The 23,424-nt window shown below is 40.7% G+C and overlaps 1 protein-coding gene across 3 annotated transcripts in view; it reads right to left on the bottom strand.

Moving 5' to 3' along the window:
• BAIAP2L1 (BAR/IMD domain containing adaptor protein 2 like 1) overlaps positions 1-23,046 on the bottom strand; it is a 58,436-nt gene extending 35,390 nt beyond the window's left edge. For 2 of the 3 annotated variants that reach the window (XR_014557783.1, XM_083711619.1), the window contains exons 1-3: positions 22,333-23,046; positions 5,789-5,864; positions 612-698 (exon numbers count right to left, since the gene is read on the bottom strand). Coding sequence is in view for 2 of the 3 variants with exons in the window: in XM_083711619.1 (XP_083567745.1) it covers positions 612-698; positions 5,789-5,864; positions 22,333-22,383 (214 nt within the window). In the remaining variant the exon portion in view is untranslated. The remainder of the gene's footprint in view (positions 1-611; positions 699-5,788; positions 5,865-22,332) is intronic. The other variant, XM_083711620.1, reaches the window with a different exon arrangement.
• Between the last annotated feature and the right edge of the window lie 378 nt (positions 23,047-23,424).

Below are 23,424 nucleotides of genomic sequence, written 5' to 3'. Positions count from 1 at the left end.
CACAAGAAAGAAAATACAGGATGTACCCAATGCTGCAGCACTGCTTGGTCTAACTGACAAGAAGCACACATTTCAGTCTTAAAGTACATTAGGGAATTCATTGTTTGAATTACTGAGCTGAAGGAGGGATTAGACAGTTTCTGAGATCTGGACCATCACATGGAGAGGATGACTGCTCTTCTCACCCACTCAACTCAACTCGTCTTCCCCAACTCTTAGACACCCCTGCACGTCTAAGCAGGACACTTAAAAATGTGTGCAAAAATCAATGCACATATGCCAAAACAGTGTGGCCGGTTCCCAAGAAAAAAATGTGGAAATCTTAGGCAGGGCAGATGCACTAGGCAGCCAGGGCAGATAGGCGTGCTCCCATTCCCCTCCACCTAATGGGGCTGGATGGCCCAGGGTGGTGGGAAGGGAACACCATTCAATCCAGCCCTCACAGAATGTAGGAGGAGAACTATATATGGAATGTAAAGGCATTCACAAATATTCTCATAGGCTCAATAATCAACTGAGAACCTAGGTTTGCCCCCCAAAAAACTTATAAGCTCCCACATTTGTTCTATGTATCAAGAAGAATGTGCATCTGAATAATCTAGTATACTTACCCAATTCTTTAGAAACAGGTGATGCAACTGCAATATCTCCTATCTTTGCAACACCGTCATAGTAGGCTCTGCCAGCAAGAATCATACCTAAAGAGACAAAAGGAGTAAAGCAAATATATTATGAGTTGTTATCTAAATGAGCAGATTTATTGATCAGCTATATATGTTGGACCAGATGACCCTCAGGATGCCTTCCAACTCTATGATTCTATGATTCTGTGTCTTACGGTCTCATTCTCTGCCGCCCCAAGGAGGGGAAAGAATCTTAGTAACAGTGGTACAAAGTGTATACAGTCAACTCACAACTTGCACACATTTAACTTGCACAATTACAGCTTTATATTCTGGGTGGCTGGTCAGCTGCACTCATACAAATTAAATGCACACAAAGCAAAAAACTTTAAAACTCTTTCCCTTACCCCAAGCATGGGGAATCTGTGTTTCAAGTTGCAGCTATGCTATAATAATTACAAATAAATCAATTATGAGGCTAAAGAGTCTTTCACTTTTTATCTAACAGGAAGCTTGTTGTCAATTAACTCACATAGCTGCTTCAGAAGTCAGAGGAGGCCTTTGAGTAGTAAAGATCTTCAGATATGTGTAAGAACTGAAGAGGGGTGAGTAAAGAGGGCGGCCTGCACCTGGGTGCCACCTTAAATATGTCAGGGGCAGGCAGGGCAGAGCCCCCCTGCCACTGCCCCTGACAGGCATGGCCCACACCAAATGGAGGGTGCAGTGCGGCCAGACGCTACACTGTCTAGAGTTCAATGGCAGAAGGAAAGTGGGACATAAATGTAAGAAAATAACTAAATAAATAATTTCACTTATGAATCACCTCCCATCCCAAAGTGATTTACAAAAACATATATGAAGCAGCTAAATACATAAAAACAATAAAAAACAAGTATGTATTACTTTTCCAAAGACAGAGTTCATACATCTTCAAATGCATGTGCCTTGGATCACCCTTATCTTGAAAAGGTAACGTGAGGCAACTACCTATTTTGTTCATTGCAAAGTAACTTGCTACATCTTGCAGTTGCTCTTCATGCTCATGATACATGTATCTGTTCCAAGTGCCCTTAAGATCTGGGAAACCAGATTTTCATATATATAAAGCTACTTTAACATGTGTAATCACCTTCTGAGTGCTCTCTAGCATGAATATTGATTCTGTGACCCATCCGGCAGAACAGACCTTGTTATTCAAATTATAGATATATAAATAACATGAAAATCATTAGCAGAGAATAATCAAGCCCATGATACCTGTTGTATCTTATTGTTTCATTTAGGAAAGATGAACTAATTTGGTGGACCACATTGTTATGGAAGTAAAAAATGAACTTGCCTTCCTCTCCCTGCCTGGTTCTATGAGAACAGGAAGTTTCTGAGCTAGGAGAGTTTCTCCTTTTAAATCATGAAAGTACTGGTTGCATAACAAATACTATTATATAAACTGGTGCTTGTTCTACACCAGTGATCTTTGTAATGAAGGGAATGCAATGAAGGAAATGTTACAAATGTTAACTGGTTCATTAAGATGATTATATATATTTTGTTAATGAGCTTGGATAAGTTATTTCAGACAATTTTAAGAGGGAATCACTTTAAGGTGCTGCATAGTATAAGTTCAAGCAAAGTGGCATTGGGGGAGGAGAAAAAGAACAAATCAGAGACAAGCAATGTAGCAAGCTTTAGAAGAAAGAATATTATAAAACGCAACAAGATTAAGCCTACAAACCTGTAATTACTACAGCTCTTAAGTGCCATTGGTAATGTCACTCCTTGTTTTATTAACAACAACCTTAGAATATAAGTAGCTTTGTACCAAGTCAAGAAACTGTCATTTTCATGTCTCTTATTCCATGGTAATATGTTTCTGAACAATGATTGTCATCATGAAGTCACCAATATGCACTGAAACAATCCAGACGAGATCCAGCCTATACCAATACAATAGCTTTGAAATCTGTTTACAGGTTCAGCAAACCAGCCTCAGTAAGAGGATCAAATGCTTGCCACTACTATTGAGTCAGAAAATCTAAATTCAATTTTGCTTTAAGGAAACCAGTATAGAAAATAGCCTATGACCCAGGCAAATGGAAAAAAATTCAGTATGTTCTAAAAAGCTTAAGGCTGTATGTATGATTACCTATAAGTTCCACTGATCACAGTGGAACTTACTTCTGAATCACCATATCTAGGAACGTACTGCATGTCTTAGATGCCTTCTAATTAGCTTGCTTGGGGGCATGTAGATTTTGCAGTGCTTTGAGGGGATACACCTTCAAAGTCTGAACAAGTAAGCAAGAAGCTAGTGTCTGGTTCATGTGACCAAATATCGGCCCTCAGATTGTAGTAATGTCATGGAAATCCAAGGTATGCTGTCACTGGTCTCATGGTGAAATGTTGGGTTTTCCTTTATGCTGAAAGAAAGCACAAGGAAAGGTGGCACATGGAAAAATATTACTCATCTCAAATGATGAACAGTGGGTGGGTAGCAGAGCAAACAGTGGTTTCACTTAGTCAGCTGTAATGTGTACTGAGAAAATTGTACACAGTGGGTTGTATCCAATGCTAGTCCTACTCACAAGTAAACCCATTGAAATGAATGGGCCTGACTATCTAAGTTTTATTAATTTCAATGGGTCATCTCTGAGTAAAACTTAGCTGGATGCAATGCATTGGATCTATTCTGAGTTTAGTTAGATATAATCCTGAGGTTTAGACCACAGCGTCACCCATGTTCCCTCACTCCATTAACTCACGTTTGCTCATGCACATGAAGCCATTATTTGGCTTAGAGCTATGCGGACTTAGTGCTACACACAAACCAGTTAAAGTACTGATGACTATGCTAAATTTACAGTGGACATCTCATACTAAACAACCCATTAAAGGACAGCACAAAAATGGTCCATACCATGTTTACTGAAAAGATTTTAAAGATGTCTCTCAGTATAGTTTTGTCATTTTTAAAGAGCAAACAAACACAACAATTTGAAACCAATGGAATATAAATGGACATTTTTCAGACAAACAGGGTTCTCTCCTCTGTTTCCATCATGTTTTAATTTATTAATTTCCAAAAAGTAGTTTTAGCAGAAAAATATGTTCCACAGGCTTACTGGAAGAATGCCACATCTATTACTTCTGACAAGTCTTCTCAACACTCTGGATTGTAACCATGGGAAAAGAAATGTGATCCAAAGTCACAGATACACCAAACAAGGAAATCATCTCTAAGGAGGAACATCCCCTTGAGATGGTGCCAAATTGATTTGCATAAATGAAGTGGAAATATGGTACTGAGGCAAGTCAAAGGGAAGTGAATGGCTTAATCAAAGTTATCACTCTAGCACCTGAAGTGCCGTTTGTGGTAGTAAATTGTGTGGTATGAGTGTAAGGCCTTCTGATAAACTCTCCAATGCACAATTTCATTTTCCAAAAATATTTCATATTTAGTTTCACTAAAATCAGCACTGATACAGCCCAACACTTGCTGCACCAGCAAACCACTCTTGAGAATGGGTTTATCCAGGCTTGTAAATAAGGGCATACTTTAATAACCCATCAAGTATTTAAGTAGCTGCCTGCACATACTTATATTATTTCTTTAAAATAAAAAAACCAGGTTTTCCAAAGCTTTCAGGCCTGGTCACCTAGAGAAAGTTATTATCACTGGTGAGTCAAACCTGATTTCGCTTCTACAGCCGCCCTGAGCCTGGCTTCGGCTGGGGAGGGCTGGATATAAATAAAAAAATATTATTTATTATTATTATCCTAAAGTTGTTTATCAGCATGGCAGGATGCTATTGTGGTACTATAGGCTAATATGTCAGGGCAAAGGTTATGGTAAAAAAAGGTAGTGCAGTTGAAGAAGTACCTGCAAGGATTGCAAAGCTTAATCCCCAAAGCTCAACCGGACTCAATTTAAAACAAAAACAATTCACATGCAGATAAATATTGTGCAATACTTAGTCACAAAAAGTACTCAGAAGATTATTATCTTTAAGAGCTCTTTAAAACATGTACAAGATCGCCATTCTAAATAAGAGCCACAGAAACAACGTCCTTCTGACCTAAACTCCTATGGAATGCAAGGTTATTAGGATCAATGTTATAATATTTTTCATACAATAAAACAAAATGGGAAATTGTGGAAGATTTAGAATTTCTTTCTTTGATTGTTCTTGCCTAATCTGACCTTCACTTTGAATGTGTTATCACCACCATTACATCCTTTGGGAGGAAAACTGGGAAGGAGAAATCCTTGGGTGAAATAATGTTAATTCCCAGTCATCATCAGCCAAAGGCTCACTTCAGTCTGATTTTCTGTCAGGCCCATGGGTTAGAAATTCCTGGGTTAGAAATTCATCAGCCAGGGAACTGTTCCAACTTAAGCTATGACCTGAGATACTGTTATGATGAAAGTGCTGATCTTAGCAGAGGCAAGGCCTTCTGGATGGCTCAGAATAAATGCTATAAGAGAACAGTTCTCTGAAGTTGTTTCAGTAAAAGTCAGCCTTAAACTGAGCCTCCTACATGAGCACCATTCTGTCCCAATTGCAAGTTCCACCTTTCCTGAAAGATGCCTTCACTCAGCCCGTTCTAGCAAGTCTTCTACTCTGACCAAGTGGAGGAAAATGCTGATTGTATCAGGGCTTCTGTGACGAGGTCCTCTGAGTCAGAGAATAGCAATATGGCATCCTGAGGCTGAAGGGCCACTAGCACCATGTGCTCATCTTGTGGATGTGCTTCTGGTCATGTGTGCAAGTCCCCTTCAGGCTTCCATCTGCCTGATCCAATCCCAGGGGCATGACAGATACTTAGGGAAATGAGATGAAGGGTCAGGACAGACTGAAAAACAAAATCAGAATGTTTTTCTCTTACCTAAATAATTGGGATAAACTAGGCAGGTAGTTTTGATTTACAGCAACCCATAAACAGTAAATGGTGTGCTTAGCCCCTTTGAAATTAGTGGGTTTGAGCTCTTTTAAGACTACACAGGATTATAGCCTTGATCTTGCTTTCTTGCAAGTAATCTGTGTAAGGGCTAATAACTTTTGGAGAGGACTTTGTTGCGAGACATTCATTAGACTTTAATACTGTAGAATTAAAACACCGGATATTATGTTAAATTAGTGCATTGATTTAAAAGTCAGGAGGCTTACCATTAACAGCTTTTTCATAGTTTTTCCCCAGGTTTATTAAATTCCGCAGCCCTGGATTGAACTGTTCCATAACATTCTGGTGAAACAACAAAATCAGAGATATCATTAAACTGGCATAAAAATGTAGTTTAAAGTGTCTAGAACATTTTTTGCAATGCATGTCACTTAAATTGAGTCACATTTCTAGCTCAACTGCATGGAAATCATTTTAAAATATACACTGCTTTTCCATCTACAGGCCTTTGAAGCGGCCTGACATTTTTATTTATTTAACAAAATGTATATCCTGCTTGGTTACAATAAAACTTCTAAGCAATTTACAATAATGACTTCAGTTTCGGGGGCGGGGGGATTGCTTCACACCTTGAACATGTGTTTCAGTATGTCTGAGAGAAGGTTTGACCTAAGATCAGAGCAGTGCAATGTTCATTGATTCTGTAAGGCTTCACATATTTATAAGCCAAAATGAAACCATCATTTCCTCAAATATCTTCTTACAAGAAAAACAATGACAGAAGTAATAAACACCCATAACCAAATAGGGGACATATATCTTATACCCACATTCCCAATTATTTGTGTTGATATTTGTGCCTCATTTCTTCTGGCCTCTGCAAGTTTGATGCTAGAACTCTGGTGCCAGTACCTAGAGTAAAAACCTATTTCAAGTTTTTATGGTTTTTGAAACCAATGTTGCAAGACAGAAAATGGGACTGACCACAAACGGAATTAAACTGTGGTCTACCATTATATGTTTGATCACAAAAATCCCACCATCCAGGCAACAGCAAATGAAACCAAAGCCAGTTTCTGCAAACCACACTTTTCAGAAGTGACCAGTGACCTGCAATGAGCAAATAAAGAAAAATAAAGGAAGCCAGTGCTGTTTCTTATCTGAAACAAAGATCTAACAACAGACCTTGTCTCAAGCATGTTGTAGGGTGTTGTGGTTCAGGTAGGTACTGATGGGGGCTGCCAGGGAACGGGATGTTGGCCAGGTCTGTGCAGTGTACTGTAACTCAATAGCACCATCATCTTAATGATGAATTTTCTCATGAAAACTATATAACACCAGGTATTTCATACTTCCCATTCTCTCTGGAGTTCTGAGATGTTGACCTTAACCTTGATCACCTGAGTAAAAGCCAAATTGATTTTCAATGCTGAGTTTTGGCTTATGTAGTGAAAATACACTGCAGCTGTTAAGTGTCACCCAATGTCATTTATTTTATTTTAATAAGATAATAAGTACAGTGGTACCTCAGGTTAAGAACTTAATTGGTTCTGGAGGTCTGTTCTTAACCTGAAACTGTTCTTAACCTGAAGCACCACTTTAGCTAATGGGGCCTCCTGCTGCCGCTGCATCGCCACTGCATGATTTCTGTTCTCACCCTGAAGCAAAGTTCTTAACCCAAGGTAATATTTCTGGGTTAGCGGAGTCTGTAACCTGAAGCGTATGTAACCTGAAGTGTATGTAACCTGAGGTACCACTGTACATGTTTCATTGGGGCAAAAAGCATTCTGTTCCTAATAAGGGAAATCTATCCTATTTTGACCATACAATTTCCTAATACACTATGCACGGAAAAGATTTCTCTTCCTGAACTCAAAAGCTTACACAGAGAAATTGAAACCCTCAATAACACCAAAATAAGGTTTAAAAAACAGCATCTGAAAGCCAGCTCAATCTTATGCAAGGGGTATGCAGTGGTAGAATGTAACTTGGCTTTCCCCCTCTAACAGCCAACCTCCCTATGCAATATCTTTCCTCAGACTGAAAAGCAGTTTGCCTTGCAGCATGGGGGCAGGACTGCTCTGAGAAAAGTACATCTTACAGAAATAGTTTCACAGTTCTTTGGATCCTGACCAGAATTTTGAAGCATTCTTTTTATCTACTCACTCTTTGACTGAAACAATTCACTTCTTCCAAATACATGTATGAAATATTTGTGTTCTGAAAAACTAACCATTGTATCAGACTAGAACACTGGGATAAAGTCTAAACCACTCACTTTAGAAAGAATGAATGAAGGCAACAGTAGATTTCAAATACTATTTTTGTGTGTGTGATTTTATGGCCCTAATGAAATATTAATAACATTAACTGGACCCAACTTACTTGAACCCAACTTTTAAATTCAAATATTAAACTTGCCCAAGTTATGGAAAAGGCTGTTATTAAAAGTTCATGTTCTAAACATAGCTTTTCTTCACCTATGTCAAAGGCCAAAAATGTGAAACTAATTAGGCAGGAGAAACATTAACAATGGCAATATGCTATAGGTTGTTCCTATTATCTGAACAATTGATAAAAACATTAAAAGTGAGACCATCAAGGCTGTGAGTCCTGGAAGACCTGCTCCTTTTCCATCTAGCCTGGGAGGACAGGACCCTGATGACTTCAGCTGAAGCTGCTGGACAGACTTTGGGGCTGGGGTATTGTTTAGGGGGTCTTGGCGTCAGGGGCATAGAAAGGGGTGGCAGTGGGTGCAGTCCATCCCGGGTGTCATCTCTGAGGTGGGTGACAAAATCCCCCTGGGTGGGGATCGCCGCCCCGCCTGACTCCATGGCAGGCTCGCCCCACCCCTGGGTGCACGGCATGTGTGCCACTCCAGGTGCCCAAGTGGCTAGCTACGCCGCTGCTTGGGGTGGTGGGACAGAGCTGTTGTTGTTATATTATTTTTCTGTATCTTTATTTTAGATCTTATTATGATTTATGTGGAAATTGTTTCAATTTGTCATGTACTATTTGATATTTTATTTATTGTTTATGACTGCTTTTGTTGTTTATAATTATGTATTTTTTTCCTGTAGTAAGCCGCCTTGAGCATGGTTTTAACTATGGGAAAACAGCATACAAATAAAATTATGTATGCATGCTAAAAAATACCCAATGACAATACACATAGAATGATATAAAATAAATGTATTTAGTTAGATTACCTGAGCAGTTCACATCACAATAGCTATAAGCTATTTACAGTAAGTGCATGTGGTAAACTGACCTTTTGTCTACATTTGAAATAGTTAACTATTCCGGGAATACTGCTTCATACCACACACGCCTTGTTGATACAAGATAATAATGTCCAGACAATGCCTTTGCCCTGTCATAGCTCTCCCTCACTACATACTAGTTTACAACCTTAAGTCTGTCAGAGGGAAAGAACAGCTGAAGTTTTCCAGTATCTCACAGCTATCTTGATCTTTCCCTTCAACTTTTCTTCATGGTCACACAAACATTTGGATGTATTATTTTAGGAATCAGGACTTTGATCATCACATTAAAAACAAAATGACTCAAAACTGCTTTCTTCTATATACCTTCTCCATAGAATACAGTAAGAACCTCAGAACCAGTACATACTGTACATTAACTGTCATATGGGCTCAGATCTTTATGTAAGGTGAGCAATATTTGGGAAATAATGAATACAGAGGTACCGCTGGATGCGAACGGGATCCGTTCTGGAGCCCCATTTGCATCCTGAAGTGAACGCAACCTGCATCTGCGCGTGTCGTGATTCTGCACATGACGTCATTTTGAGCATCTGTGCATGTGCAAGTGGCGAAACCTGGAAGTAACACGTTCCGTTACTTCCAGGTCGCAGCTGAGCGCAACCCGAAAACACTGAACCCGAAGCTACTTCAACCCGAGGTATGACTGTATGTATTTGAACTGGAATAAGAATTTTTTTTATTCCTTTCTTATGGTCCCTCCCACATAACTCTACAAGATGGAATAGTGTTTGTGTTGTAGCATATTGTTATTATTTATATTTGTAAGGTGCTCTGGGAGCCTCTTTCTTACTAAAGAGCAGGGCAATAACTATTTAAATGATCATTATACAGACATGAACTGAGATCAAATGCATCTCACTCCCACAGGAGGCAGTGATGACCACCAACCTGGATAGCTTCCAATGGTTGTAGGCATTAATACTTTGGAATACCAGTTGCCGGAAACCATGGGAGGAGAAGAGAGCTCTTGTGCTTGGGTGCTGCTGGCAGATTTCCCACAGGCATCTGGCTGACCACTGTGAGAACAGGATATTTGTCTAGATGAGCATTTGGACTGATCTAGCAGGTCCTTCTTATGTTCTTAAATGATTGGCTGGAACATCAACTGACCAACTAACACAAATGGCACAGGAATTCATCCAAGAACTCTGCATGCTAAAATCCACGTGTGATATTCTACTAAGTTTTACTCAAAGTACATCTGTTGAAATTAATAGGCTTAACTTAGTCGTGTTCATTCATTTCAGTGCGCCTACTCTGAGTAAACTTGGCTGACTCCATGTATTAAATGTTGCAGTAGAACTTCTAATAAAAATACCCACAATCTGTAATTTAATTCCATACAACACAGCCAACCTCATTTGTACCTGGGAGACCTGACTATGCGATGGTGAGGACTAAATTTGACTGGGACTAACATTAAACTAGGATTGATGAATAGAATGCTATGAAAATTTCCCACCTCAATAGGTTTTATCTTTTGCAGGTACCTACTTTTGAATGCATCCAGTTCTGAGGCCAGCAGAATAATAATCAGTCAATTTATGCCAAGTCTGATGCATCATGACACTGATCTTATCTGAGTTACTATGCAGTGGTGGCAGCAGTAGCAGTTCTAGGTGGTGAATGATCTTCCCTGTTGGGTTTCAGTGCCTGTCTAGGAAGGCTTACACTGCCAAAAACAAAGTAACCTTTTCACTGAAAATAGCTTGAAATTGTTTTACACTACTTTCTACTTATGAAGATGTGCTTTTCTTTTGCTTGAATAATTTTGTGTTTTCTTTTGCTTGGACAGTTTCTATAAATTTAGGTTATATTGTTGCATAAATTGAAATGAGTTGCATCTCTTTTAAATTGTTTTAGTTGGCTAGATGCACGTGATAGAAATACAATACATAAAGCTCATCACACATGCTTTCCAACTGATTGTTTATCATAGCTCACATTAGAAAAGAGTATCATCCCCCTTATGACTCACTGGGTTTTTAGAATGTATGTGGTTGGAAGACTCTGGTTGTATTACCCTTGACTGGGATATATCTTCTGATACCTTTTTTTATTCATTATCAGTATGCTGAACTCTTACCTACAACAACTGATTTTCTGATAATTTAAATAAATTTACCGTACTGCTGTCAACTACTGTTCTAAGCTTCTTGTCCTGATCCACTTCTTCAGCAACAGATCCCAAACATCTTTCAGATATACACCCATGGCAATCTTCAACTAATCTAATTTGCTGCAATTTGTTCTGCTGTGTTATTTAAAGATTTCCTGTGGGGAAAGGCAAAATAAGTAGAGACAATATTTGTCTCTAGAATGTTCCATATTTACTTATCTTCGCTATGTAGTGATTTGGAATGGTCACATACTTCTGACCTTCCTCCTTTCATGTTGATTCTTTAGCCAGCATTGGTTTTCCGTGATTACAGTGCTTTAATAGCATCTCAGTCATTTATAACAAGTGCAGACAAGTTAGGATGGCGAAATGCTATGGTGCTCAGTTTGAAAAGCAACAGAAGTATAATCCAATCCTCCTCTTCTGGAGGAATGTTTAGATATACGGTAAGTTTTATCTCTGTGACTAAGGTGAATCAAAGGTGTCAAATCACTTTGTGCAATTTCTTCTATTACCAGACCAGTGCTTCATCCCAGATAGTTCTAAGAACTCACTAGGCCACTGTTTGTTACAGTGTTAGAATGCATGGCATGTAAGAAATATTATTTTTAGACTGTTTTCTTTAAAAATAATTCTTATGTGACTCACACCATGAAGTTTGAACAACAATCCAATGCAGATATTTACCATCATTTATTTATATAGCACCCACATATAAAATATCAAGGTGGTGTACTTTATTTTTTTTTGTTGGCATCTGTCTGCACCTTCTGGGGCAAAGCCAAATTGCTGGAGAATTCCAGCATGCACAGAGACTGGTAACACATAACTGCTGCCTCCCGCACTGTTTTTGCTGTGTTAGCTGCACCAAAGTGGCCTCACTAGTGCAAGCCTGGGCAGTGTATATGGAGGTCCTGGGCTGCCCAGATGACAAGACTCCCCTCTCGGCCTCACTGATGTGGTCCAAAGGAAAGCAGAACAATACCTTTGGCATCAGATTGGCTGTAGACGTTGCCAGAAGGAGATTTATAAGATACCATCCAACCACATTAGGGACTCCAGATTTGTGTAGGGCTTACTACTAAGTCTTTTCTTCTCCTGACGATGTCCAGCAAGGCAGTGGATATGGATTTTTCCTCGGGGTTTACTCCCAAAGCCTTTCTCACAAATGAGCATAGCCATAAGGCGGCAGAGGTTTAAGATTATTTTCTTTCTCCTAGATGGGCTACCTTCCCAGGTTGACGAGCCCCATCTACCCCTCACTTCCCTCTACAGCACATGTAGTAACCTCCTTCATTACCTTTGGACCCGTCTCATCTGCTCAACCCACCAGAGCTTGTCTTCATATGCAGGGGAAGTCCCTAACTCACTGAGAGTCTGAGATCCATAGGCTACAACTCACCTGGTTTAACCAGCCAGTTGAAGCCATTTCCCGGGCTGTGGCCACTGTCACATGCTAACACAGGGGAGAGTTGAGTGCAGGATGGAAAGAGAAGGAAGTGTCCCTCACCAGAAGTACTACCCCTCCCTTAACACCCCTAACAACAATATAGCCAAACACAGTAAAACATAAGATACCATAAAGCAATACAAAATAATCATAAGAATGAATGATTTATCTTATATAACATTATGCTGCTTTTCCGCAACCCTTCTTCCTGAAACAGATCCCCCACCCACATATATAATTTCATGTTAACAAATTGGCTGTATTAACTGTAGCTGAGGCTTACCCTAGCAAGTGTACACCACAGTTAACACTGGTGCTGACAAACTGGTTAACAGCAATTGGGAATATTTACATCGGGCAAAAGAAAGACCACAAAGAGGGAGGGAGGATTGAGCTGGTTAGCGAGCGTTCCCCAGGCTTGCTCCCAACTTGCTAACCACAGTTAGCAGGAAGTCAACATTATGCCTGCACCAGCCCAATACGAATATTATTAGAATATTTTCCATCAGTTGGAAGTTGCATTGCCAAGATTTCAGATTAATAACTGCTTTTTATAGCCTTCTGCAGAATAAATACTCCCAGACAGCACCAAAAGAAAAACACTCAGTACATTCCTTTTTGAAACAATCACATCATTTCAGATTTCCTTCCTTAAATTGAAAGAACTGAAACAACAGCAAACAAACATTTGTGATCTCTCACTGATCTGTTTAAAAAGGTAACTGATATCTTACACAATAGCAACACAATCAATAAGGAAGCTAAATACAGTAGATGTTTTTAAGAAACTAGAGACATAAATAAGTAGAGACATGGTCATATAGATTTAATGGCTCAAGCCATACTGTATGTTGGCCAAGCCATGGTTTTTGACATTGTGAGAATAGTCCTGGGGTTGTGCGCATTCTACTCCACCTATGTCCTTCCCTCATGCACCATGAGCGCATCTCTCCCTAATTTGTAGCAAACCACAGCACTGTTTGACTCAAACAAGCAAACTACAGGTTTTGCTTGCCTTACAAGCCATGATTGAAAGCTGGAGTTTGATGCAGTGTAATTATTAGAATGTTGGGCTATGGGAAGATGTAGATTCAAATCCCCACTTAAGCATAGTGCTTAAGTGGTGCTTGGGATAGTTTCCCCCTCTCAGCCAAATATAGTTCACAGGACTGTTGTCAGGGTGCACTGGGGTGAAGAAATGACAATGGATGCTGCATTCTTTAGAAGAGTGAAATAAAAATGTAATAAATAGATCCTCATCTACTATATATTTTGGAAAGTGCTTTGCCTGTCTGTCAGTCTGTTCTCTATAGGTTTGGCTGCCTCTTGAGATCATAGAATTGTAGAGTTGAAAGGAAGCATGAGGGTGATCTAGTCCAACCCCCTGCACTGCACAAAGCAACAGAGTCAAACTTGGTACAAGGTTTCCTGAAGCGAAGATCTTAATATTTGGGTGTCAGCTGCCACTTTGAACCAAGAAGACAGACTAAAACATGACTTTGAAATGACTGCACCTATAGGTTTGGCCACCGCTTGAGATATGGTCACCAACCTTGGTAGGAGGCTTCCTAAAGTGTGACTGGCAGTCTTGGTTGACATTTGGAAATGTGAAGCTAGCATGACTTCACTCTTTTTTGGCATAGGTTTGGCCACCTCTAAAGATATTGCCTCAAAACTCAGCATGAGACTTCTCGAGGTGGGGATGGCAGGCTTGGTCATTGTTTGGTTGCTGGGTGCCATTTTGATGGCAGACCAAAATGAAACTTTGGTGTGACTTCACCTGATTTTGGGAGTGATGGGTCCAAACTCACAAATTACATTATGCATTTTAAAAATCACAGTATTTTTTAGTTTCTAAAAATTCCTGGGCAGCACTGGACATTCTCCACTAGTCTTTTTAAGACTAAGACTCATGGCAGACACAAGAGAACCACTTGAAAAAATGTATCTTATCAAGCACCTTGTACTCCTAATCAGAAGCACAAGTAGCAAGTACTGTGCAAAAACCAGGCTGATAGAAACCGACCTTGTGCTTTCACTCCTGCTGTGGATTTTATATACACACATGTGAAAAGAATGTCAAAGTGTAGTTATATGCTAGATACACTGTCCTCTATAAGTACTTCAAAAACATTTTCACTTTCCAATCAAATGAAAGCATTTGTAATTTCCTATACATGTTCAGCTTTGCAGGACACACCTTCCAAGAACACAATAGCTCAGCATGTATTGACACAGATCAACAATGCATAAAGACCCAGCAGTTTACAAAGTTGAGGCTTATGTCCTGCCGATATAGTCAGATCCTCAAGCTAACAATGACACCTTAAACAAACTTGCCAATCATTGGTTTGCAAAGAAACTCACAGCAATGTCATTAGGTATTTTTTTTATATAAAAGGTATTTAATCATATAAAATCTCCATCTTGGTAATATCATTAAATATTGTAATATCCAACTAGTAGTCAAACCATAAACATATGTTGTGGAGTATCTGCCTGAAGAAGCTGCATACAATTATGCTTTATCATTCCTTTATGCTGATGTACTTCAATGTACACCATTTAAACACTTATTTGCTGACATGGCTAACCATATGATTACCAGAAAGAAGCATTCATGGATCACTTGAATTACTATAGCCCTAAATGGGGGTGTGGAATGACAATGGCCCATAACTGTTCCAGAAGAGAAACTAGTTGTATGTGGTACATCATCCATGGGAAAAAACATACATTCTACAACACATGCAAGCTGTAATACCATGTATGTTAACTGTACTGTATGTGGTTTACCTGGTACATTAATATAAGCCCATGTACAAAATTATGTTAATAACTAACTTATAAAGCTAGCTTTGAAAACTAGCTTTAAATATCATTTTCAAGTTGTTTTCTTTCCTGCATAAATTTGTGTCTTATTCTTATAATAATGGAATCACTTGAAAATACCTGGGGTGTTCATTTCATAATATTTTAAAAACGTGTCCATGACACCTCAAGAAACTCTGCTGGTAGGATTTAAACTCTTCCATCGGGTGTTCTGACCTTTGTGTAAAGTATATTTAAGGATGTTATGCAATTTGTATAAATATGTTTTGATGGGAATCCAATAAATGGATACCATGTTAGCCAAACAGGCCGTGTGCTGTATGTGAAAAAGGAATCATGAGGTCTAGAACAAACATAGCTTATTTTCTTTTAGAGTTATTCCAAATCCATTTTATACCTGGGATTTAAGGGGCTTATTTATTGATTTTGCAAGCCACATGATTAGCACCCCGAACAAATGCAAGAGTGTATAGCTCCATCTTTGCTCTGACCTATGCCTCACCCACAACAGCTGTTTCCATCCGGCACCCCCCATGCTATGGAAAATAACTTGTCCAAGGTAAGATAGTAAGTCTTCTGCAGAAAATCATTCAGTGCTGTTTGTCCATGACTTATTATCAGGTCCAGCTCCAGGACTGGAGCGCAGATTGCCCTTAATGGGCCCCTCTTAACCACAACTGCCCCTCAGTGCACACTGCCATCACCCCACTGGAAGCCCTGCCAGCATACACAGCACCAGAAACACAGTGCCCATTACAGCACAGTCTCTAGGGATGCCTGCCAGCAAGTGTAAGGCTGGCACTGCGGGCACAGGAAAGGCATCAGTTCTAGCAGGTGCTGTTGACAAGGCTCATAAACCTTGGCAAGTATCACCAGTATGCTAATTTCCTTATACAACCTGGGAGCTAAAGTGCAGACAAGGGCTATGTCTTTCTAGTAATGAGAATATTAAATGCCAATTCCACTGGAAATGTCAATACCAAAATGGCCTCTTGGTATGACGATACCAAAACAGGCATTTCAAGAAATAGTTGGGTAATAGTAATTTGAGGGGGGAAACCTATGTTATAATGTTCTGTCATGTCCTCCCTTATGGACCTTTTTTTGGAAAAAGAACATTTCCTCCTTGGAAAAGTGCTTCAAATGTTTGATAATGGCATACACAGTAGGTAGACTACATGTATATGTATTTGAGATACATAATTTACTTTACATGTCACATGGCATATATATTTTTGCCAAATCAATTGCTCTATTAACCCACTGTTAACTTTAACTTCTTAGTTGCCCCTTACAACTCTTTGCCTTCCCATTTAGCCACACTATATTTAGTTTTTAGAGAGCTGGTTTTATGCTGATGCTAGAGAAGTAGACATGCATAGTAGCTAATGTAACAAACACTGAATCAACAGAAGTTGGTCCAATAGATGGTATCATCTTGCATGCTTTATTGCCATGAAATCAACACTGTGCCAAATAATTCTGTCCTCTAAAACTTCTTTTCTGTAGGAGCTTTTTCTGTTGGAGTTTTGGGTGCCCTGCCCCCATTACAAGACTAAAAGATCCATGGATATATGATGGGAAGCTCTACGTGCAAAGAAACTGAAAAGCTACATTTTTATTTAATATTACAGAAGGCATTTATTATTCCACTCTTTTATCCCAGGATATTTTATCCCAGTTTGAAAACCTCACTGACATGTGGCCAATGAATTCATACAACGTACAGAGTGAGCTGTTGTGCTGTTCTTATTCTCCTCAGTGGATAGACTTGGAACTACAGCAATTTCCCCATTCTTTCAGTGGGCAGCTTTAGTTTCATGCTACTTGACTTTTCTAGATTTGTACAGTCCTATTATAATAACAACTAGAAAGGCCTGGGTTACTGCATCTCATCTTTCCACTCAGCTCATATTTGCATTCGGATCTAACTTTGTGGAAAAACTGGAATTTGCATAACCTATAGTGGAAGATATGGGGGGGGGGATGGTCTGGGTGTGGAATTTTGACTTCAGCACAAATAGATGGCCTTGATGATAAGTTTTACTTCTCTGCACATTTGCAAAGGGCTTAATACATTGGATATATTGCCTCTCAGATATTTTGGGCAAAATACAGTCTGTGTCAGATATTTGTGGTGTTCTATGAGCCTCAAAATCCATCTCAAGCTATTTATATTCTCAGAATTTTAGCATATTGTCCAAGGCAAGTTGTAATCTTATGTAAATATATCACAGGAGGTCTGAAGCCTGGATTAGTTAAGTAAAATGCATAGTCCAAGATGTGCTTGCCTCAGAAACAACACAATTTCTGACTACTGCAATATCTAAGATTCTTATGTGTACTCAAGAAATGTGAGTCTTATTAAACAACTTGGGGGTTGCTTAATAGCTTAGGCAAAATTTACATAAGGACCATTTGCTGGATCAGACCAATGGCTTATTTAGTCCAGCATATAGCCTGACAGTGGATAACCAAATGCACAAGTGAAGTCTTGCAACCGCATTCTCTAGCTCATGGTCAGGCTTGTTAACCTGGATCTATACTAAGAAACAGCCCAAATGGGGGTTGCCAGTCTGATGCCTGTAGGAACCATGGAAGGCCCTCCTAGAAAGAAATGTATGAAGTAAAATGTGTGGGTCCCCTCCTAAGCAATTTCTGTTAAAGGAATAGGTCTAGCTGCTCCTACCTATCAATGTTTTAGTCAATGAATGAAATCAGAGCTGTGCTTGATAAAGTGAGTTGCTTGGACACCAGGCAAAAGAAATCCCTGAAAAGTGTACTTTTCTTGCTTCTGTCTTATTTTCCAGTAGTCACTGGAATCTCTATAGTTTTCTTTTCACTTTCCCCTAGCAACCAGGACACATCTTTCCTGTGGTTGGTTAGTCTGAGATTATATCCTTCCTAGAAGTTATTTTCTGCAAATACTACTGTACATTAAGTGTGGGTGGATATTAAAGAATCTTCTTCTCAAATGGCAGATGCAAGATATGAAAACTTTGCAAAAAGGATTACCGGTAGGTATGGTAGCTGATGTTTAGGCACGTATTAAAAAATTCTTATATACAGAGCCAGCCCATCCACTCAGTGAGGTGACACAGGCAGGATGGATGGATGGATGGAGGAGTCAGGAGGTTTCTGACTGTGAGTTGGGAGGTGATAAGGTTTTAATTAGAACAGTAAGAAGGAATAACTGGAGTGCACGAGACACAAGGAGAGGAAGTTGCTGGGACTAGAGTAGCCACAAGATTCACACTGAAATGTATGCTATAACTCAAAACCTTAAAATCAGTCATTCAAGAATCAGTCATTCAAGTTTATTTTGGGAACAAGCGAGAAGGTGCAGCATAGACTTTAAAAGAATGCTGAAGTTTATTAAAACCAGCGATGAAATAATCCAGTGTTGGAACAAGGTGCATGAAATCTGGTTATATAAAACAATTGCATCTGCTGAAAAAAAATTAAAAGATTTCTTTTTAGTAAGTCAACATTACCTACTTGTGGATTACCCTACAATTTTTTTGATGTGGACATATGCTCACATAAGCATGCATTCCATAGTAGGTTAACAATTCAGACATACCTCAGCATTATTAAAAGCTTTTATCATGGAAAAAGAAATGACTTTACAATGGCAGATATGCAAAAACCCCAACTATAGGTTTAAAATAGCACATACCAAAATATTTTGGATTTTTTCTAAACCAAGACAGAATTAGAAATCATTGGGTGGTTAAAGTATTTTACAAACGTATGAGGTATACAACTAATGCATGCAACTAACTTTCCAAATTGATCAGACACTTTAAAATCATACAGAAAATTTGTATAATAAATAGATTACTCATGCTATGCATCATTTCAAGAGCTTTCAAAGAGCATTTTTCAGGGCTGTTTCAATGTTCTTTATATTGAGGGAATGCAAAGGTGGGCGATCCCTACCTAATGTATTTCTGAGAAAAGAAAAGAAATGTTCTGAAAAGTTGGATACAACATCAATAGAAAAGGCTGTATTTATTATCCTGCATATACTATCCAATCAGGATGTCTGTTTCACACAATATTGGAATTATTATTATTATTATTAATTCAAGAGGCAGTTCTGCTTGTGAAGCCTCAGCACCTTTCATTTAAAAACTGGATTAACCTTCCAAGTCCACAAAGGGGTCCATACTAAATGGCAGGGTTATCACTCTAATATACAGTGGTACCTCAGTTTACAAACTTAATCCGTTCCAGAAGTCCATTCTTAAACCAAAACCATTCTTAAACCAAGGCGCACTTTCCTAATGAGGCCTCCCACCGCCGGTGCCCTTCCTCCATTCGGATTCCATTCTTAGACCAAGGTAAAGTTCTCAAACCAAGACACTATTTCCGGTTTTGCGGAGTTTGTAAACCAAATTGTTCTTAAACTGGTACCACTGTACCTGCATTCATGTTTTCCTCATTTACGGGTTATTCAGTCTGCTGGACAGCTTGGATTCCCAAACAAATATACCCGAGCCAGGGTCCTCCACAGAATTACATCAAGCATCTACCTACAACACTGCAGTTTGAACTTGAAGGTACAATATCCACACAACTTTGTACTAGGATCCTCCTGAGATTGGCCCAAGCACTCCTACCATTATCGACCCTGGAATCCTCTCTGGAAAAAAAACAAAAAGCCCAGCTTCTTTTTTGGGCAATACTCTCACCGGGCCTTGAATTGTAAGCACCCGCAATGCCTTACACCAAACAGGTACTTGACAGAATAGCACCCATTTTATTGGAAGGTACTCTAATGTGGGAAGTTACCTACATATAGCCAACCACATTCTAAGAGCTGCAGGCCCATACTCATACATCTAACAGGAACATCTGTGGGAATTCCCCCCTTTACCTCTGCTATATTGAGGTGAACTTGTCAGTGAGGACACATTAGCCTCAATATCTTTGCCCTCTCAAATACATTACTCCAGAAAGTACCTCAACTTTGTTTCCTATTCTGAACAGATTGGGAATATGGATGCTTTGATACCCACAAGGGAAATTCTTTGTATCCTTCTTTAAACAACCCAGTAAAACTGCCAAACCTTATTGGGCACCCAGCAATCAAAAAATGGATTGGAAGCCACCTTCACCCCAAAGGCAGCATTAACACCAAGCATTTAATCCTTACTATACACAAGGGCTAGCCAATATGGTGCCAGATGTTGTTGGACTACAACTATTATCATCAGTAACAAATGGCTATGCTACTAGCTAGGGTTGATGGGAGCTGCTGTGCTGTCCAACAATACCTAGGGGCCACTGGAGTACTCCTGGATTACATTAATGAGTACCTAACTTGCATTATGTGATCTTGAGTATATGCCTTTCTACTCAGCCTCAATCTGCAATAATTTCCACTCTCGAAGGTCTACATATAATCACTACCATGGATTAGAAAAACCCCACCCCTATCTACAAACATACATCAAATCCACCTTTTTACAAGCTTGTTACAGGGTTTCAAGATCATAACAGACATTTGCTTCAGTAGCCACAGGGAAAGCACTTCCACAGCCCACACAAGCCCTGTAACATATAAGCACACCTGCCATCCATTGCCAGCCCTTTCTACATGAAAACATGTTAAGCAATGTATTTGAAAGGAATCAACTTGCATAGCACAGGAGGGGCTGAAGTTCAATCCTTGGCGTAACTACCTGAAAAGATCCTAGGGCTAGAGTCACTGTCTAAGACCTCAGACAGCCAAGGTCAGACAGACTAGACAGAAAGAAATAGTTCATATAAGGCTTGCTCTTCACTCTGAATGAGTGGTTTCAATTCTCAAGCAAGCTGCTATCACGGAAAAAGAAGGGCAATGCCTTTGGGAGTGGAACTGTAGTGTTTATATTACTATTACTATTATTATTTATTAAAGATTTTATTGGTTTACAAAAGCACACGCCTTGTCTCTTTTTTCAGGTTGTAGTGTTTTGCAAGGGAATGGTCCCGGGTCCAATCAGTGGAATCTCCATTTAAATGAATCTGATAGGTCTTAGGAAAAAGCATGGGGAAGGAGGGCCTTAGCTCAGTGACATTGCATCTGCTTTGCTCCTGGTTCAATCCCTGGCATCTCCCAGCAAGGATGGGGAGATGCCTGACAAACCCTGAAAGACCTGCTGCCAGTCAGAATAAGACACCAAACGTCCACCTTGTACCTGCATTTGTACACATGGAAAAACTCAGATGGGTATGGAAATTACATGTATTCTAGCCCTTCAAAGGTGTTGCTAGGGAGCACCCCCTCCCTCTATTTTGCACTCAGGAGTATGTACCTGACCTTGGAGAACCAGAAAGGCACCATGAAAGGCTCTGTGTGCTCTCTTGTGTGTTTATAGGCAATAGGGCAGGTGTGGCACACTCATAAAGGAGTGGCGAACCTCACCTGCGTAGCTGCCAAGGCAAACCTTAACTCCTCACCTGCGTAGCAGCCAAGGCAAACCTCACATCCGCTCCCACCCTGAAACATCACCCCCCCCCAGCCGCCCCATTACAACAGCGCATGGCTGTGCAATGACACAGAAGATGGCTCCACCGTGTTCGCTGGGCTTTACTCCCAGGTTAAGTTTGTACAGGACCGAATCTGTCTCCCTGAGTAACCCTGGGCCGGACACACACACACACACACACACACACACACTCGTTGTCAGGCTTGGTCTACCTCGCAGGGTCCTTGTGAGGAGGAACAACCCTGAACACTGAAGGAAATAATAATCCAAGAAGAGACAGTGTGGCATTTGTGGTTAAGGGTGCCAGACCAAGACCTAGGAGACCTGGGTTCAAATCCTCACAGGGGCGTCCTGGGGGAGGGTGGCAGTCACAGCCTGTCAGCCTTACCTACCTCGCAGGGTTGTTGTGGGGATAACACGGGGAGGAGGGGAACCATTGCGCCCCACCTTGAGCTCCTTGGATGGGACAGAAACATGCCATAAGTAAATACGACGAAGAAGTTCGATTCATGATCACGAGTATTTATTTCCCCCTCATGATAATGAGTATCCCCCCCCCTTCTTCCCATGTGTCTGGGTCTGCCGCCCTCCCGCTCCCAGCGCGGAGAAAGAAGCCGCTCGACTTTCCCTCGCCTCAACTTACTTTATAGGTGCTTTCCGTCAACTTATTCACCTCTTCTGGGTCCCGAGACATGGTGGTGCTTCTGCTCGGAGCGGGAAGGGAGGCGAGGCAAGAAGGCGCAACTGCGGCTGAGGCGGCCGAGACAACTTTCCCTCAGGACGACGACGGCGACCGGCGCGCTTTTTCCCTTCCCCTGAGGCGCCTTTTTTCCCAGCCGGGAAGAGACAAGAACTCCCTCGGAGATAGAAATAAAATTCTCCTCTGAGCCGCCTTCTCCTTCCACGCAGCTGAGGTGAACCGGCGGGGACGGCGGCGCTGGCTGCCGTGGCGCCCTCGTCCTCCTCCTCCTCCTCCTCAAACTGTCAAACTCGTGGAACCGGCCAGCTCAGCGGCTCAGCCCTTTCGGGAGGCGGCCCCGGCGGCGGCGGCGAGGCGGAGTCGGGCGAGGTGGGGCCCTCTCGGCCTGACGCGGCAGCCGCAAGGCGGGCCCGGCCGAGCGGCAAGGCGGAGGAAGGTCGCCGAGGTTGCCCGGCCGCCTCTAGCTCCGCCGCCTCTTTACCTGAGCTGCGGGGGGAGCAGGAGGCCTATAAGCTGCTTCAGGCCGCTTCCGCCTCCTTCCCCTCACCAAGAAAATCTCCGTTATTACCAATATTAAGAAAGAGAGAAAGTTTTGAAGTGAAGAGGGAGAAGGGCGGCCTTTTATTATGCCGCAACACGCGCACCGCCAAAAAAAAAAAGAAAGAAAGAAAGAAAGAAAGAAAGAAAGAAAGAAAGAAAGAAGAGAGATAAAGGAGGGCTTAGTAAGGTCTACTTAGAAGTAAACCCCATTGCGTTCCGTTGCGCTTACTCTCAGGTAAAAGTCCCTGACGGGGTTGTAGCAGCAGCCCCTACAGCGCAATTCTGTTAGTCTGTTGCAGGGGGAAAAAGTGGTGGTTTGTGGATTTATTTTTTAACCACAGATTATATAGGATTGCTAACTTGTTTGTTTGTTTATTGTTTTCTTCTCCAGTCTCCCCACCACCACTTTTTCTTGCTCCCCTCCCCTTTTATATTCATCTTTAATATTTTTATTGTCTAATGACACTTTTTATTGGGGGGGTATACGTGTAATTG

Source organism: Podarcis gaigeae (genome assembly GCF_964106915.1).
Source record: "Podarcis gaigeae genome assembly, chromosome: 14".
NCBI classification, from domain to species: domain Eukaryota; kingdom Metazoa; phylum Chordata; class Lepidosauria; order Squamata; family Lacertidae; genus Podarcis; species Podarcis gaigeae.
This window is presented reverse-complemented; position numbering and strand designations above follow the sequence as displayed.